The sequence below is a fragment of the Talpa europaea genome, assembly GCF_964194135.1.
Source record: "Talpa europaea genome assembly, chromosome: 4".
NCBI lineage: Eukaryota > Metazoa > Chordata > Mammalia > Eulipotyphla > Talpidae > Talpa > Talpa europaea.
This window is the reverse complement of record NC_140070.1, coordinates 60,224,062-60,240,309: the sequence shown is the minus strand read 5'-3', so window position 1 is coordinate 60,240,309 and position 16,248 is coordinate 60,224,062. Positions and strand designations below refer to the sequence as shown.

The 16,248-nt window shown below is 35.9% G+C and overlaps 1 protein-coding gene across 1 annotated transcript in view; it reads left to right on the top strand.

Annotated features, from left to right (window-relative positions):
- Positions 1-10,502: 10,502 nt before the first annotated feature.
- The window catches only part of LOC311170118 (ceruloplasmin-like), a gene marked incomplete at its 3' end in the record, with an annotated part of 30,572 nt that continues 24,826 nt past the window's right edge, over positions 10,503-16,248 (top strand). The window contains exons 1-5 of the mRNA XM_084232478.1: positions 10,503-10,806; positions 11,611-11,861; positions 12,964-13,176; positions 13,675-13,845; positions 14,515-14,757. Coding sequence (XP_084088604.1) covers positions 10,652-10,806; positions 11,611-11,861; positions 12,964-13,176; positions 13,675-13,845; positions 14,515-14,757 — 1,033 coding nt within the window. The 5' untranslated portion in view covers positions 10,503-10,651. The remainder of the gene's footprint in view (positions 10,807-11,610; positions 11,862-12,963; positions 13,177-13,674; positions 13,846-14,514; positions 14,758-16,248) is intronic.

Below are 16,248 nucleotides of genomic sequence, written 5' to 3'. Positions count from 1 at the left end.
TATTCAAGGAGATAATCGAAGAGAACTTCCCAAGCATGAAGAAGGAGATGAAAATAGATGCACAAGAAGTGCGAAGAACATCAAATTACCACAATGAAAGAAAAACTAGCAAGACACATAATAGTAAAGTTTGAAGGAGTCCAAGACAAGGAAAAAATAATGAAGCTGACAAGGGGGAAGAAACAGATAACTTATAAAGGAAAACTAATCAGGCTGACATCAGACTTCTCCGAAGAAACACTATGGGCAAGAAGAGAATGGAGTGACATATTCAACAAACTCCAAGACAACAAATAACAACCAAGAATACTTTACCCTCTATCAAGGAAAAATAAGGACCTTCTCAGACAAACAGAATCTATACAGAAATTCATTAAGGCTAAACCTCCACTCCAAAAAATACTACAAGAAGTCCCAAGGTCAAAACCAACAGAGGAATGAATAACAGTATAAGGCAAGGGAAAAAATCACAAAAAGACATACAAAATGGCAAATACACATGCCAACATATCAATATTAACTCTAAATGTAAATGAACTAAACTCATCAATAAAAAGACACAGAGTAGCAACCTGGATAAAAAAACAAATTCTAACCTTCTGCCTTCTCCAGGAAACACATTTAACTACAAAAGATAAATGTAGACTGAAAGTAAAAGGATAGAAAAGTATCCTATAGGCAAATGGACCAAAAAAGAAGGCAGGAACAGCTATATTTATATCCAATGAAATAAACTTTGAACTAAAAAAGGTGAAAAGAGACATAGATGGACACTACATTATGATTAAGGGGACAATATATCAGGAAGATATAACAATCATTAACATATACTCACCAGATGAAGGACCAGCAAAATATGTAAGACAATTATAATCAGCTCTGAAAACAGAAATTAGAGAAAATAAATATATAGTAGGAGACTACAACACCCCACTTTCACCAATGGACAGATCAATGAGACAAAAAATAAACAATGACACTAGAGGCCTAAATAATGGGCTTAGCAGACATCTATAAGACACTGTACCGCAAAAAATCTGAGTACACATTTTTCTCAAGAGTGCATGAATCATTCTCCAGAATAAATCACATATTGAGCCCCAAGACAAACATCAACAGATACATTAAGATCATAATCATTCCAACTATCTTTTCTGATCATAAAGGCATCAAACCAGAAATAAATCATGGAAAGAAAGCAAGGAACCCTCCCACTTCATGGAGATTGAAATCCACACTACTGGAAGACCATTGTATTAAAGAGAAGACCAAAGAAGAAATTAAAAAAATGCTTTGAGGAAGCCACTTTCCAGAATGTATGGGACACAGCAAAACAGTAATAACAGGAAAGTATATAGCAATGCAGGCTCACATCAAGAAACAAGAAAGAACTCAAAGAAAAACCTACTCTCAACTCAAAGAACCAGAAAAAGAAAAATAACAACAACAACAACAAAAAAAAAACCAAAACCAGTCGAAGAAAGGAAAGTATAAAAATCAAAGCAGAAATAAATGAAATAGTAATTTTTAAAAATCCAAAATAGCAACAAAACCAAAAGTTGATACTTTAAAAAATAAACAAAATAGACAAACCACTACCAAGATCACAAAGAAAATACTGGAGAAAACATAAATAAATAAATATGATCATAAACAAAAGAGGAAATCATAAACACAGCAGAAATCAAAAGAATGATCAAAGATTACTATGAACAGTTACATGCAAACAAATTGAACAATCTAGAATAGATGGACAAATTCATAGAATGACATAATAATCCAAAGCTAAAGAAAAAATAAAACACCTGAACAGACCAATTACCAAACAGTGAAATTGAAACAGTAATCAAAACTCTCCCCAAAAACAAAAGCCCAGGACCAGACGGCTACACAAATAAATTCTACCAAACATTCAGAAATGAATTAGCACCTATCCTACACAAACTTTAAAAATTTGAGAAAGAATACTACCAAATATGTACTATGAAGCTAACATTACACTAATACCAAAAGCAAACTAAGACAACACAAGAAAAGAAAACTATAGGCCAATCTCCCTAATGAACACTGATGCAAAAATCCTCAATAAAATCCTAGCCAACAGATTCCAACAATGCATCTAAAGGAAAATATACCACTATCAATTGTGATTTATTCCAAGGGCACTAGGATAGTTCAACATCTGAAAATCAATTAATGTAACCCAACATATCAACAAAAAGAGAAATAAAAACCATATGATCATATCAATAGATGTGGAGAAAGCATTCAACAAAGTCCAATATTCATTTATGATGAAAGCCCTTGAAATTTTCAGGATAGAAGGAACATACCTTCACATGATGAAACCATATATGAAAAACCCAAAGCCAATATTATTCTCAATAGTGAAAAACTAAAAGCCTTTCCTTTAAGATCAGGAACAAGACAAGGATGTCCACTCTTGCCACTGCTTTTCAATATAATACTGGAGGTCCTAGCCAGAGCAGTAAGACAAGTGAAAGACATACAAGGAATCCAAATAGGGAAAGAAGAAGTAAAACTATCACTATTTTCAACAATATGATAATACACATAGAGAACCCTAAAAATTCCACAGAAAAACTAAATAATCAACCAGTTTAGTAAAGTAGCAGGATAAAAAATCAGTATCCTTTCTATATACAATCAAGCTAAAGAAGAAATAAAAAAAACCCATAACTTTTATAATTGAAACAAACAAAAAAAACACCAAATGCTTGGGAATAAGCCTAAGAAAAGAGGTGAAGGACCTCTACAAATGGACCAAAAAAGAAGGCAGGAACAGCTATATTTATATCCAATGAAATAAACTTCGAACTAAAAAAGGTGAAAAGAGACATAGATGGACACTATGACACTATGAAAAGAGACATAGATGGACACTTTGTGAAGACACAAAGAAATGGAAAGATATCCCCTACTCGTGGATTGGAAGAATTCACAATATCAAAATGGCCATTCTAACAAAAGCAATTCACAGATTCACTGCTATTCGAATAAAAATCTCAATGACATTCATCAAAGAAATAGAACAAATATTGATGAAAATCATATGGAGCCACAAAAAACCTTGACTAACCAAAACTCCCCTGATAAAACAAAGGAGAATGGAGGTATCACACTCCCAGACTTCAAACTATACTACAAAGCCATAATTATTAAAACTGCATGGTACTGGAACAAAAACAGACACAGAGACCAATGGAACTAAATAGAAAGCCCAGAAATAATCCACACATATATGGACAATTAATCTTTGATGAAGGAGCAAAGAATATGCAATGGAACAAAGACAGTTTGTTAATAAATGGTCCTGGGAAAACTGGACCACCATAAGCAAAAGAATGAAACTAGACCATAAGACCTGAAAAACATAAAATATATAGAAGAAAATATAGGTAAAACACTATATGACATCTCAGTTACATCTTTAAAGCCTCATCCCCCAAAGCAAAGACAGGAAGGAAAAACTGAAAACCTTCTGTACAGCAAAAGAAACATTAACCAAAACAAAAGGACACCTTACTGATTGGGAGAAAATTTTTGCACACCATACAACTAATAAAGGACTGATCACAAAGATCTACAAAAATCTCACACGATTCAACAAAAACAAAGTAAACAATCCAGTCAAATAATGGACAGAAGAACGTAAGAGACACTTCTCCAAAGAGGAAATGGAAATGGACAACAGGCATGTGAAAATATGTTTAACTTCCCTCATGATCAGAGAAATGCAAATCAAAACCACAGTGAGATATTACCTTACACCAGTAAGATTGGCACATATCAAAAAACTAGAAACAACGAATACTGGTGAGAATGTGGTGAAAAAGTAACTCTCCAAAACTGCTGGTTGGAATGCAAATTGGTCCAACCACTATGGAAAGCTGTGTGGTGGTTCCTCAGACTACTAAAAATGGAGCTACCATATGACCCAGCAATTCTACTCCTAAAGATCTACCCAAAGGATACAAAAACATTAATTCAAAAGAATACCTGTACCCCTATGTTTATTGCAGAGTATTTATAATACGTAAGACTTGGAAACAACCCAAATGTCCAAAAATAGATGACTGTTATCAAGATATGGTCTATATACACAATGGAATACTACTTAGCAATCAAAAAAGATAAACTAATGCCATTTGCAGCAACATGCATGGAGCTAGAAGGACTTATGCTTAGTGAAATAAGTCAGGAGGAAAAAGAAAAATATCAGATGGTTTCACGTGTAGGAAGAATATAGGGGAACGAAACAAAGGATCCAGGGAAAAAATAATAACAATAGACAACACAACAAAATCAAACAAAAATAAACAGGCAACCATAAATCAGACATTCTGCAGGGGATGGGGAGGGAGAGGGATCAAAATGAGGGTGGGAATAGCACCAGGGAGTATGGTGACGGTGCATGCGTGAACTTATGGTGGAAATTCTATGAGGATTACACCTGAGAAAAGAAAGCAAACATTGTACAAAAATGAACAATGGTGTAAAATATATAGAAATAAATAAACACAAAGAAGAAAATTTTAAAAAATAATAAAGATGGAGGGGAGAAATCAATGAAAGAATTCAGGCTTCCTCTAGAAACTGAAGAAATAGTCTTACCTAGAATGCCTAGGAAGAACTCAGTCCTGCCATTTGATTTTAGTCCAGAGAAATGATTGTAGGATTCCACTCTCCAGAACTGTAAGACAATAAATTTGCATTGTTTTATGTCACTAAGTTTGTGATTATTTGTCATCATAGCAATAGGAAACTAATATAGTGACATACAGGATTCCGCAATAAGCACTTCCCATTGTTTACCCAACAGCAAAATTCAGAGTCAGTAAGCCCTGTACACTGTCAGTTTCCATTAGCACTCCCACTGTTCTTAATTATGAGCAGATGAGGATATTAAGCATATGAGAAAAGTTTCTTACAGAAATTATAGAAACCAAAATAAATTTAAGTAAAAACTACTTTGGGCCTCCCCTGTGGCACAGCGGGTTGAGTATAGTGATGTGAAGCTTTCCGCAGCCTCTGCAGTGTGGGTTCGATTCCCGGATACCCACATGGCGCAGCAGACCTCTTCTGTTTTGCCTGCTGCTCCCCTCAGCAGTGTATCTTAGTCAATCTGCTTGTTCTGTTACCCCTTTGTCTCTGGTAATCCTCTCACCCTCCAGAGCCTCTGGCCTGTACCCCAGTTCTTGTATAAATAAATAAATCTTAATAATATATATATATATATATATACACACACACACACATACACACACACGCAAACTACTTTGGAGAAAACAAAACAAAAGGGAGGCCAGAACAATTTTAAACAACCAGAGTAACCAAAACTAGCACACCCCAATTCCTGCTGTTCGGAGTAGATTGGCACTCTTGTGGGAGAGAGATTGAGGGGGTTTTGTACAGCTTAGACATACTCAATTGCCAGAAATACTGGAATATTAAATGGTAGGATCCATAACATTCAGGAGGAGCACGGGTTTTGCCATCTTCTCCCCTTCCATGTATGAACTATTTCTACTTCACTGTGCATGTAAGTGAGACAAAGATTTATGTCTTTATTCATGTATTCAACATTCAGCAAATGCTTTATGAGAATTTTTATGTGCCTAGTCTTATGCCAACTGTCAAGGTGATAATGACATAAAACTGAATAAAGAAGGCTGTGGGCAATGGTATAGCTACAAATAAAATCTTACAAGAACATAAACCTCATTTTTGTCATCAAAAGTCTCTTTTAAACTTTGAACACACTTCACAGTGGTGATTATTTCAGTTGACCAATTTTTTTTAAAAAATCTTATTTTAACTTATAATAGTTTAAATCTTACTCTTTTTTACTTATAAAAACTGAGTTCAACATGGTTAAAAAATCTTATTTTAACTTATAATAGTTTAAATCTTACTCTTTTTTACTTATAAAAACTGAGTTCAACATGGTTCAGCCTATTATTTAGCACAATTTTGATTAGGCTCATTAGTCTGTTAAATTTCTTAGAATAAAACAAAAACAAATCATGTCATTTGAATTTGAATATTATTTTTGTTGATAAATCTTTGAGAGTAGAATATGGAATCCTTCATTTCACTTTGGTATTTAGAGCACCTTCATAAACAGGGTCATTTTTCATAAATATTAGAGGTCATCCTAAGGCTATTTCTTAATTTATAATATATGCATAATTCTTTTTAGACACATAACCTGTTATCATCTTGTTGACTTTGTTTTCTTCAAATATTTACTAACCTAACTCTCTCAGATCCTTGTTTGTCAAACTTTGTGCATAATTTAAGTAGTTCCCCATTATTTTCAAGGACTTTACAATCCTGCAATATTTACATTTCATTGGCTTTGAGAAGTGAGACTAGGAAGGAGAAAAATAAAAAGTGATTTAGTTAATGCTGGGGGTAACTGAAGAGTCTTTTAAAATGTGAATAATACCTCTCTGAGAATTATCCTACTGAGGGACAAGGAAGTTATGAAATTTATATACCAACTCACTGATTGAAGGTCACTATTGATGTCTTAATTCCCAGGTATTTCTTCCTTGCCTCGTGCATTATGTGGGCACACTCCTCTACACTAAGAGGACATCTTCAGGCAGAGAAATAAGACAGTCATCTCCTTGTATGGGAACTATCTGCAGAAACCCTACAGGCTGAACCAAGGGAAAATGCAGGAGGCACTGACATTTCTACTGCACTCAATTTGGAGAAAACAGTATCTGCCAGTTCTCTCCATTATAAAGATATTTTACCTTTTGTAATTAAGCTAACTCAAAAGTGATGCTTTGAGATGAAGAAATCAAACCCTATTTCTGATTACTGAAACTTATAATTAATGAAGGTTAATCTCACCTGGGCTCTTGAGTTCTGAGTCAGCCTCATACATTCCCTCTGGCTATCATCTTAGAGCTTCCAGAACAAAGGAACTCACCTGTGGGATTTGTATGGTATTATAAAAACTGACCCAAGACACCAGGAACTGCCCACAGGATTCTTGCAATCTCCCTTCGGCTGGGTACTACTGCCTCTGTTAGAGTGGGTGTGGATGAGGCTTAGGGCTCAGAGACAGAGACACTTGCTCTATCTCATCCAAGAACACAATAGTTTTGGTTATTCTGGCAGCTTGAAATTGTTCTATTTCATTTGATGAATACTTATTTACAAAACACAGTTTGCTCAAACTTAAAAATAGGGAGACCGGGCCTCCCCTGGTGGCACAGTTGTTGAGCACTGGCCTGCGAAGCTGCCTGCAGCCTCTGCAGCGCCAGTTTGATCCCCAGCTGCCGGTGAGGGTCCCAAATGGCGCATATACCTCTCGTGCCGCACCCGCTGCTCCCCTCAGCAGTGTATTTCCTCGGTCTGCCTGTTCTGTTCCCCGCTCTGGCTCTGGTGAATTCTCTCACCCTCCCACGCTTCTGACTGTACCCAGTGCTTGTTTAAATAAATAAAATAAATCTTTAAAAAAAAAAAAAAGCCTGAGAGCTTACTATTAAAAAAAAAAAAAAGTAGGGAGACCCTGGGTTGACTGTAATAGCTAACATCATAATATTATGGCAAAATAATATTTTTCCCTCCTCCACAATTGTGCCATATTTGCATCTGAAGGTGAGGTATGGGAATATTATGAAGGCTCTGCTATGTGATATCCACAGTCACTAAATCCCAGGTTTTAATCAAGTACTTAACCTGAAAGCCACAAAAAATGGTGAAGTGGAGTAAAATATAATATTGTGAACATGGAAGGACCTTAAAAAATCATCTAGTACAACATTTGAAAAAAAAAGAAAATGCCAGAGCAACACATTGCTTAGCAGCTTGGATTCTGGAGCCCAAATGCCTTGGGTGTTTGGGTGTCGAATACTGTTTCTGCCTCTAACTAGCTGTGCAAACTGGTGCAAGTCTTGCCTTCCTTCTATGTTAGTTGCCTAACTCTTGAGGCAACTAGAGAGTAAATGAGTCGAACCCATAAAGCACATAACACAAAGAAAACACCTCCAAAATGATTGCTGTTGTCATCATTGTTGCTGCTGTTGTTTTCTCAAGTCACATAGCCAGTTTCAGGGTATTCTACAATGTTCATTCAACAAATATTTATTAATCACATGCTATATGCTAACCACTATTCTAGTGTCTGGGGTTACAGCAACAAAATTTCTGCCTTTTTGAATCTTATATTTTGGTGAGAAAAGATAGGCAATAAATTATAAACCTGATAAATGAGATTTTCTAGTAAATTAGAAGGTGCTAAGGGCTATGGACAAAAAAACAAACAAACAAACAAACAAAAAGCACCTAGGAGGAATTCTGAGTGTTAGGAAGCCAGGTGGAATTGGTGGCAATATTAAATCAGGTCATCAGTGTTGAACTCATTGAGAGTATGCCATTTAAGACTTGAAGACAGCAAAGAAGGGAGCATGTCGATAACTGAGGAAAGTACATTTAGGCAGAAGGAACAGTTAGTACAAGACCTTGTGTTCTAAGTGTGGCTGATGTGTTCAACAGCGAGGAGACAAGCCTAACTCAGAGTGAATAAATGAGGAAAGAATAGAGATGAGAGAAAAAAGATAAAAAGATCATTAAGGAGTTTTTAAAGCCACAGAAAAGACAATTGCTTCAGTCTGCAAGAAATAGGAAGCCATTGCAAAACTTTAATAGAAGAATAACCTGATGGGAATTATATTTTTAAAGGGTAACCCAGGCCGCTCTATTAAGAATAGACTGAAGAATACACCCTAAGAAAAATTCAGTATTTGTTGATAATATGCAAGAATTCACACAAACTACTGAAGAAAACTTCAATACTTTCACACAAACTACTGAAGTAAAACTTTCAGTACTTTCAATACTGAAATTTATGCAGTCATATGGAAAGAACATTTGAATTGGAATGCAATCACTTATATCTTATTTCTGGCACTGTGACATGGAATTGTGTGCCTTGCAGCAAATGACTTAATGTTCTGAGCTTCAGAGGCTTCATCTATTAGACATCAAGGGTGGGGTCAGGAAAGGGTGTTTGGGAGATGACATTTTGAAGAAAAACTTTCAGGAGGTAATAATATTGTATAGCTTTTCACAAACAAGGTGCTATTATCATCCTTACGCATATTTTCATGTTTGTATTCCTTAAACTTATTTTCAGTTGTGAAATGGAAGAAATCAGGAAAGAAAGCAAATTTTCCTCCAAGGCAATTTTTTATGCTCTTAACTTTGGGCAAAATTCAACATAGCTTAGCTAAATAATTTGCCTGTGTTCTTGGCATATTCCTGAGAATATAGACTATAATAAATAATGGTGAACAAATTCAAATATTGCAGTACCAAAAGATTGACCCACTGAAGGCAATGTAGGAAGGGGAGGAGAGGATTGCAAAAAATTTTTTCATCTTGACAAGTACTTTACCTAAGAAAAAGTGCTTCCCCACTCCATCATCATGCCAATCTTCCCAGTCATTTGCTGAAAGGAAAACAAGTAATCTTTACCAACATTATTGCCAATGTCTGGGTGGAGGGTATTTCCTTTTTTGAGTCCCTACTGTGCATCACACTGGAAGCTGGGTTGCTCTGAGCTTTAAGTATTATTATCCTTGTGTTAAAGCTCAGAGTACTTGAATTCAGAATGATTACGTTACTTGTCTCAAATCACACCACTAGATAATGATAGAGTGGGAACTAGGACTAGACCTGTTTGGTTTAAATATAACAAACTTCTTTGTACTTTCTGAGGGTGAAAAATGCCAGTTCAATGGATCTCCAATCACCCACATTCCAGAGAAAATTTAATGTTTCTGGGAAGGCAGGGAAGGAAGTCATAATATCTCAAAATAAAGTGACATCTGAAGGCCCACTTAAGGCTATTCCTCCCTCCCCCATGTTTGAGGGGTGAATATTTTCTACAGCAGCAGATCTACACCATAGTGATAGAGAAGGTTATAAGGTTTCCCCAAGTGACCAAGATACTCTGTGTTAAAAAACAAATAACAACCAAAAAAAAAAAAAAAAAAACACAAAACTCCACTATCAATTCTTTCTTGATATCTCTGGAAGATATACATAATAAAAATGAGTAATCCCTAATCTATCTGAGTTATTATCTTTTGGGGTAGGTAATATCACATGATAGATATCACATAAAAATTTGGACAGGAATATGTAGCAGTGTATAGTTAAATGCAGGCCTGGTATCAAAGTGATAAGAAATTAAATTATTATGTAGGGGAACAATTTACTAAAAGTAATATGTAAAAAAGAATCTGGGAATGGTACATAGGATGGACTGGGATAGTGAGAAAATGGAGACTGTGAGTAGGCTGGAGATAACTCCTCTAAATTAGATATAGATTAGTAATTGTCAGTGGCTGATAGATGATCTGGCCGTCTACCCAATAATTCAAGCAAGCTTTAGATTGGCAGTGTACACTGGGTCAAAACCAATGTACTTTATGGGTTTCACAATGTTTCACTTGGCCCAACAAATGAAAATTAAACGCATTTGAAATGGAAATGACATCTATATAGATGTAGCACGTAACGCATGGATACAAATAAAGGAAGAAAGCCTCCATTATAAAAAGGAGTAAACATCACGCAGGCTCTCCAGGCTCAGGTTTTGAAAATGAAAACCTTTCTACCACTAACTTTTCTGGTTTTTATTCATTCTCTAGGTGAGGCAAGAGATAGACACTACAATATAGGCATTAGAGAAACCGCTTGGAACTATGCTCCTACTGGCAAAAACATGCTCAATGGAAAGCCTTTTTCAGATGATCAGTAAGTAACTCCTTTGCTTGGAAATAGTTATTTATTTACAGAAGCAAAAATTGGTAATCGTTGCTCATGAATAAAATGTTTACAAACGATGCTTATTATTGACCTTATAAGGGCACATTTTCTTTGTTTTTGTTTTGTTTTGTATGAGCATGGTATGGAAGACAGACATTAATACAAATCAGAAATTATTCCTACCTGGGATTATCACCTCTTTTGTCCTGGTGATACAGATCCTCTCTAATTCTCTATCATCCATTTTCTTGGAGTGGTGCTCAAGATGTAAAACAGTACTTTTCCCTCTGATATGGATATAGCAGAGATAATAAAATTTTAGTTATTTTCAAGATTTCTCTCTTCTAGTAGTTGGGAGGGGGAAATCTAGAGTTTATGTTTGGGGTTCTGATTTACCATGTTGTCCAAAATGTTCCCAATTCTACCAACAAATTCACAAATTCATTTAAATATGTAAACTATCTTAAATCACAGGAATTGATCTAATATTTGAGATCTAAAATAACCTCAGAGTGTAGTTAGAAGTATTTTTGTAGTTCAGTACAAAGAATCTAGTATATTCTTAAAAGTAAAAAATGCTACATTTGTATTTGATCTCTTCAATGGACATTCCAGTGTTCTCCTTGCCTATGCCCCCTTTTTTTGACTCCCCTCACATTTTCTCCAGTGTCTGAGTTTTATGTATCAAAATTAGGCTATAAAGATTCTTACTTCTTTTCAGCTGATGTAACATTTTTATCCTTTCTAGTCAAAATTTGTTAAAGTTCCTTCGTTTTTGTTTATTTTTTACAGAGAATTTCAATCCCAAAAGTATCTCCAACAAGGCCAAGAGAGGATAGGATCTGTTTATAAAAAGGCTTTGTATTTCCAGTATGCTGATGATACATTTCAAACAATTATTGAAAAACCAACTTGGTTGGGATTTTTAGGTCCAATAATTAAGGCAGAGACTGGAGACTTCATTTATGTGCATGCAAAAAATTTTGCTTCAAGAACCTATAGTTTACACCCTCATGGACTCACTTACAAAAAGGAAGATGAAGGTATGCAATTGTCTTTCCTTGTATTGCAGAACCAAATACCTCAGAGAAGGAAAGGTAGTCATTATGAACCCAAAGTTGCCTAAGGTGAATACAGATGCTTACTTCTGATGTCTATAATGTTTGAATCCAAGATGGGCCTTTATAAGTTTCTCATCTTGAATGAATAACTACCTTTGTGCAACTCCTGAAAGGCTTTTCACATGAAATTAATCTTTCACTAATACATAAATATAAACATTCTGTAGGAGACACTCATGAGCTAAATGTTTCATTGGTAGAAATATTGTTCTGCCCTCACCTCACTTCATTTCCTGGTGGATGGGATTAGCTTCTTGGAAAACTTGAGTGTTAACAGAAATCATTACTGCTTTCCAGAGAGTATTTTCTCTCCTACACAGCTACATTCACAGCTTCCTAAAAGTGTTGCACAGGGAGGAAGGAGGAAGAGAAAAACAAGTAGGGTTTTGTGTTCAAACACAAAGCAAGAAGGGTAAAGGAAGAAAAGTCAGACTAGAGGTCTTCTTTTGAATTTAGTATTTTTCCATAGTAATCCATGTTTTAGCCTCAAATGATAGAAATTGGAGGTGAAATTCCTACAGAAGAAGGAATGTAGGAGAAGTAGGATCCAGATTCAAAACTGGGTAATAGTTTTGGGTATGGTCAGCTATTCAGAGGGCCACTTTCCAGCTCCTGTGGATTGTGGAGATAAAATGGAAACCCCTTGAAGCCATGTTATCTTGACTTGAATCAAAGAAAATATGCAGGAAAATGAAAGAATCTAGATCTCTGTATATGAAATCTAGGCACATAGAAATTGCACAATAAATACTTGTAAAATTCACCATAAAGGTGATGACAGTCTGTTAATATACTGCCTGCCTCCTTCCAACTTTGGAAACTGACCAAAGTTTAGATGGAACCAACTATGGGGTTTACAAGGAGACAAAAGGCTGGAGAGAAGTGGGAAGACATGAAAATACTTTATTCTAAAACAGAATTTAACATACAACTATGGCTTAATGGAGGAAGCTATATCACATTTAAAATGGTGTTATCTAATTGTCGTTGTCATTATGAACACAGTGAAGATTGCATTTTCTAGGTGCTCTCTATCCTGATAATACTACGGGCTTGCAAAAAAAAGCAGACTATCTGGAGCCAGGAACACAGTATACTTACAAGTGGTATGTAGAAGAAAAGCAGGGGCCAGGTCCAGATGACAGTGATTGTGTGATAAGGATTTACCACTCTCACATAGAATCTACAAGAGATATGGCTTCAGGACTTATTGGACCAATTCTGACTTGTAAAAGAGGTAATATATCTAAAAATATTCATCATAGCAATAGAAGCAGCACATGTGGGCTCTCCTTTTTCCTAGTTGAATTTTGCTGTCAAATGAGCTCACTTTTCCTGTCTTGACCTTGATTTTCTCATCAGGAAAGTAAAATTGTTGTCTTGGGCTCTGAGTACTAGATGGTAAACTTGAGTTCAACTACTCAGCTCCAGTGGAATAATGCAGGTGGTTCACTGGGTGTTGGTCAAACCCAAGAAAGTTCACTTTAGATGCTTTGACACGAAATTGCTGCCACAGCTCTATCTCCTACAGAGAAGTGTTAAATCAATGGGTGGGAGTTAATAGGAAGATAAGAGGCTGTCTGCCTACTTCCTGCAGACTTGGTTCCATGGAGTTCTGACTATTGGAGGTGCAAGATTTTACTTCTATATTTTAAGTTGAATCAATTAAAATCTCAAGTTTATAGCAAAAATAATTAATGCAGAGAGGACGATTTACTGTTCCTTTTTTTTTCAGGCACATTAAATGGAGACATCGAAAAATATATCAACAAGTCTTATATTATGATATTTACTAAAGTTGATGAAAACAAGAGCTGGTATATTGATGACAATATTAATACATATACTGAAAATGGCCAAGTTAATACTAGTGATTCTAGCTTCCAGGAGAGCAACATCATGCCCTGTAAGACTAAAAAGAACTTTCTCATTCATAATAGCCTATCATTCTAACTTCTGTGATTCTATTTAGGGATTTCCCTTTATTCACATTTGTTTGAGTTGGGTTTATTTATTTCAGTTTTTCACTTAGGGTATGCTGATTGATATGCAAGGCATCTAGTAAATCTTGCTGGCTTCCTAAGTTCATAACAAATAAAGTTAGGTTGTTGCATTTACTCTCTAAAATCTGATATTGAGCAAAACTAGATGGTAAATCATTGGAAAGAACTAATTTTAAGGTAATGAAATATTATGGAAGAGCAAAGATATAACTGACTGGATATTTTATGAAAATGTATACCTATGCAGAATTTTTGAAAAAAATGGTCTCCTTTTCTCACTCACCATTATTATTATATTGTCCGTTCACATCCTTTTTTCTTTCTGTTCTTTCCCTTTACAATTGTGTCCTGCTTTTTTTGCTTTTTTTCCCCTCTGCTTATCTCTAAATCTTTGTGCTCCTATCACTTCCAAACATATATAGTGTCTTTGGCCTCCTTTTATGTGAAACAAATCAAATCCTGTCACATATTATGCCTGAGAACAATGGTCACAAGCAAGGAGTATGTACTGAGGAAATGTCATGTGGCCCCGATCTACCAAGCATGACAGATTCATACACATTTGTTTTCAGCAATAAATGGATATATGTATGGAAATCTACCCCCTCTCATCATGTGTGCAGAAGACAGGATTAACTGGTACTTTGTTGGTCTGGGTGGTGTGTCCGACACACACAGTGTCTATCTCCATGGACAAACTCTGATCTCTCGACGTCATAGAAAAGACACCATTACCATTTTCCCTTCCTCACTGGAAAGTGCCTCTATGGTAGCCAAGAGCCCTGGAGAGTGGATGCTGGGTTGTCACATACATGGTAAGAATTTATTACTTGTGCATAACACAGTCAGAGAACTTCCAGGATTATAACCCATTATATATGCCTTTTCTTCCATTAGAATTGGACTTTCAGTAATGAACTTAATGTAGTATATACAGACACTGATTTATAATGATGTACACCTGAAGCTTACATCATATTATAATGCAATGTTTCTTTAATAAAAAATAATTTAAAATTTGAAAACAACAGACCACTACAACTACCTTCATGATCTTATATGCTAAAAATTATTAAATAATTAATACCTATAACATATCAAGTGGGTGTCAGGGTGAGACAGACTTCCCTACTAACAGAATCCTATATTACTTGAGAAAACAGTGTATCCACATTGTGAAAGAATCTTAAATGAACAAGAAAGAATATCAGGTGAACTCTCTAGCATTCCTTTAGTGTCTTCTCCATCTTTCATCGTCTTTGAACTATTTTACCATTTTGTGATCACGTATCTTCTCTGCCAGGTACTTTACCATTTTGTAAAATGATGAAAATGGAAAGTAATGCAGTTGGTTCTTGTCCATAGAAATGCAAATGAATTGTGTTTGGTGGAGCTATAATTGAGTATTACTCTATTGATTACTTTTCCATCTGTTTGTGAAGTCATTTCTTTTTTTTTTAAGATTTATTTATTTATGCATGCAAGAACCAGGGTACAGGCCAGAGGTGTGAAGGTGAGAGGATTCACTAGAGACAGAGTGGGGAACAGAACAGGCAGATTGACAGAAGTAAACTGCTGAGGGGAGCAACAGGCAAGTCAGGACAGGACTGCTGTGCCATGCAGGCAGCTCCCTGGCTGGGGATTGAACCCACACTACGGAGGCTGTGGATATCTTCATAGGTTGCATCTTAACCCCTTGCACCACCAGGGAGGCCCCTGTGAATTCATTTCTGATTGTGTGTGTATGTATATATCATTGCCTATTTGTGTGCGTGTTTTAAATTCTCCTTTGAGTTGGTTTTAACTTCTTTTTTTTTAAAGATTTATTTTATTTATTTTTGCATACAAGAACTGTGGTGTCAGCCAGAGGAGATGGGGATAAGAGGATTCATAAGAGAGAGAGTGGGGAGCAGAACAGGCGGATCTACTGAAATACACTTCTGAGGGGGGGCAGCAGGTGAGACAGGAGAGGTCTGCTGTGCCATGTGGGTCAGCCCCCTGGCCGGGGATCGAACTTGTGCTGCAGTGGCTGGTGATAGATTGATAGTGCTGAGACTTAACCCCTTGAACCACGAGGGAGGCCCTGGCTTTAATTTTTGAATGATTAACAAAAAAAAGAAAAACTTTGGCACATGTTTATTTAAAATAAAAATACAAATAACACACAAACAAAAATAAAAGCCTTACCTTCCAGATGGAGACACTGACATTTAGTGAGGTGACAGGTTTGCTTTTCAGGAAGCTAGTGACAAAGTCAGGTCTAGAATCGAGGTCTCTGACACTTTCAACTCTATGATAGTAACACT